Source organism: Atta cephalotes, assembly GCF_000143395.1.
Source record: "Atta cephalotes unplaced genomic scaffold scaffold00012, whole genome shotgun sequence".
In the NCBI taxonomy this organism is placed as follows: domain Eukaryota; kingdom Metazoa; phylum Arthropoda; class Insecta; order Hymenoptera; family Formicidae; genus Atta; species Atta cephalotes.
The window spans coordinates 1,584,517-1,587,232 of record NW_012130076.1 but is presented as its reverse complement, the minus strand read 5'-3'; the positions used below and the strand labels follow the sequence as shown (position 1 = coordinate 1,587,232).

General features: G+C 32.7%; 1 protein-coding gene across 1 annotated transcript in view; it reads right to left on the bottom strand.

Annotated features, from left to right (window-relative positions):
- The window catches only part of LOC105617179, a 9,846-nt gene extending 8,082 nt beyond the window's left edge, over positions 1-1,764 (bottom strand). The window contains exons 1-2 of the mRNA XM_012198744.1: positions 1,749-1,764; positions 1,277-1,435 (exon numbers count right to left, since the gene is read on the bottom strand). Coding sequence (XP_012054134.1) covers positions 1,277-1,435; positions 1,749-1,764 — 175 coding nt within the window. The remainder of the gene's footprint in view (positions 1-1,276; positions 1,436-1,748) is intronic.
- Between the last annotated feature and the right edge of the window lie 952 nt (positions 1,765-2,716).

The following is a 2,716-nucleotide window of genomic DNA, read 5'->3' as shown; positions in this document are numbered from 1 at the left end:
CTTGTAAAACAAATAGAAAAATAAAATTTTAAACTTAGCTCGTGGCGTAATCCAGGTCCGTTAGGTATCAATTATATGACATATATCTATGTCGATTGTGTGTGTGTGTGTGGTGTGTGTGTGTGTGTGTGTGTGTGTGTGTGTGTGTGTGTTTACTTATCAAAATTTTTTCTTAAAATCTATCTCAATTCCCACAGAGCAGAACGACGCTTTTTTCTGTCAGGTTCACGATTTTACAATGGCTGCGTTCAGTAGAACGTTTATTTTGCAACTGTTGGAAGTTTTCTTCGCGCTAATTGAGTTATGCTTTTAAATCAAGAGGATTAGTCCAGTTTCAATAGAGAATAAAACGATTGCAAAACTGTTGTGTTCTGCTGAATGCAGCTATTGATTTCGGGGACATTATCCTATAATTAGATTAAGTGACTTTTCGATAAAAGTAGTATCATATTATCAGTTTCTTGCTCTTAATAACTTAAATTTTTATGACACGAACTTCCATAAAATCAATGGGCTTTAATAATATAGTATCGTTCTGAAGCAATTTCTGGATTATATAATTATCGTGGATAATATAATTATCGATGTGTTATTTAAAAATTATTGTGGTGCAAATGATCGTATTGGTGTTTGCGTGTCTGTACAGAACCATACAAAATGCATTTTGAGAACAAGCACACCTGAGTTTTTTCCACCATGCGTATTAATGCACATACTTTAATTCTGAAAACGGACTTTTAAATCTATAAAAAAAAAGAAAAGAAATTGTGACACAAAAGTTATTGCGTTTAATTGATAAAATAGACGATTTTAGGATCCTTTTAATAGTATTTTTCACTGGAAAAACTAGTGCAATACTGGTATATACTGAATGCAATTGAATATAAATCAATTCACATATTTACATATTTTAATTACACATTTTTTGTTGTCATGATAACCTGATAACTTTTAAAAGAATTATTTATTATTATTATTATTATTAATATTGAAAAAAATGTAAATCGATTTGCATTCAATTGCATCAACATTTTAGTTTCAGTTTTTTAATGGAAAATGTTACAAATCAATAGAATGTATTAAAAATCTTATAGGCTTGTAAGCAGAATCACTGCTGATGCCTCACATTTTACGTGCTACTCTCTATTATTATTTTAAACAAAATAATAATGTAAAACATTTCCAGCTCAAGTATTTTACTTCAGTATTTTACACTTCAAGATATTATTAGTATTAAATATAATATTATCAATCAATTAAAACAAATACGTCATACCGGCCACAACCTGTTTATTGATAACAATCCCCTTGTGATCCCCACCAGCGATATGGACATTGTTCTCATTCCCGTTTTCTGCAGGCGGTAGAGCCTGTCTCTCAATTATCAATGTCGTGGAGTTCGCTGTCTTGCATTTCGGTGTCATGACGATGTGTTCTGTCCCGAGAAAAGAAGAAAAATCCGAGTCTATAAAAAGTCCCTTATCTTGTCCTTATCGCGTGAGATAAAATCGAGGAACGTGTTGCAATTTCGTTTCAAATTCTTCTCTCACATTTTTCTTTTGCTTTTTTTTTACAATAATTTAGTTCAATAAAATGTTCTAAATATTGAAAAATGGCACAGCTATTCACGAAATAAAAAAATGCAACAATCGATTTCGAAATAAGAATCGTTCCCCGCCCGAATTTTTTTCTCTTCATTTTTCTATCTAAATACGGACAGCAACTAGAGGCGGCTCTTTATCGCTTACCAGTTTTGTCGCCCATCTTCGCGATATTCCGTTCTGCCTGCTATTACTGCTATTCCTTCGTAAAAGTGACAGAAACTACGGAAAGGAGTATTGAATTAGAAGATTCAATGAACGCAGATGCGACGCTAACCTCCACCCGAATTCACTCAGATCGACAAACACACTGCGCAGCGGAGTAGCAAACACTGCTATTAATGCCGCTGACACTGTCACTTGTCAGTTGTCACCACTCAGTGACTCATCGATCCAAATCACCAGTGTCACTCACAATCAAAGAAGATTAGAGACCCTCTCAGACTCTCACCTCTCTCTGTGCCCTCTCTCTACTGCTCTCTATAAAAGAAATCTGAGAGAGGACATGATGGGCCAAAACCTGTAACCGCAAATGCTGCCACGCACTACTGCCCTCTGACAAAATGGATGTAAACTATACGCAATGTCCACTTTTCTTTCGGTACATCATCCATTTTTCAAGACTGGACTTTAATTACGTACATTTTCTGACATTATCGATAAAATCTTATTGTCGAAAATAGATGGTTCGTCTCTGTACTAAATCCTCAGGATAGAAACGTGCCGACTATAATTACTAGTATGTCAAATCTATATCAAATCTATAATTATAGAGACTTTTAATAAATTTAATTCCTTCTAAACATATATTGTTTATTTAAGGTATAATTTAACAAAAACGAATTATAGAGGCCCTCCATCATTCCTGCCAATTTTATCGGCAGTCCTCTTTATAAGTATAAGCAAGCAATGCGAAAATTATCCCTTTAATTATTTTTTATGTTTTCATGTTACTATTATTATTTCTATAACACTAAAAAGTAATTTTATAAAAGAAAGAAGGATGTATAAACATGTATAGACATATTTCATATATAATTATACATGTTTATAAATATTTATGCGTGTTTATGTATGTTTATATATATTTATACATATTTATGCATGAAAACTTT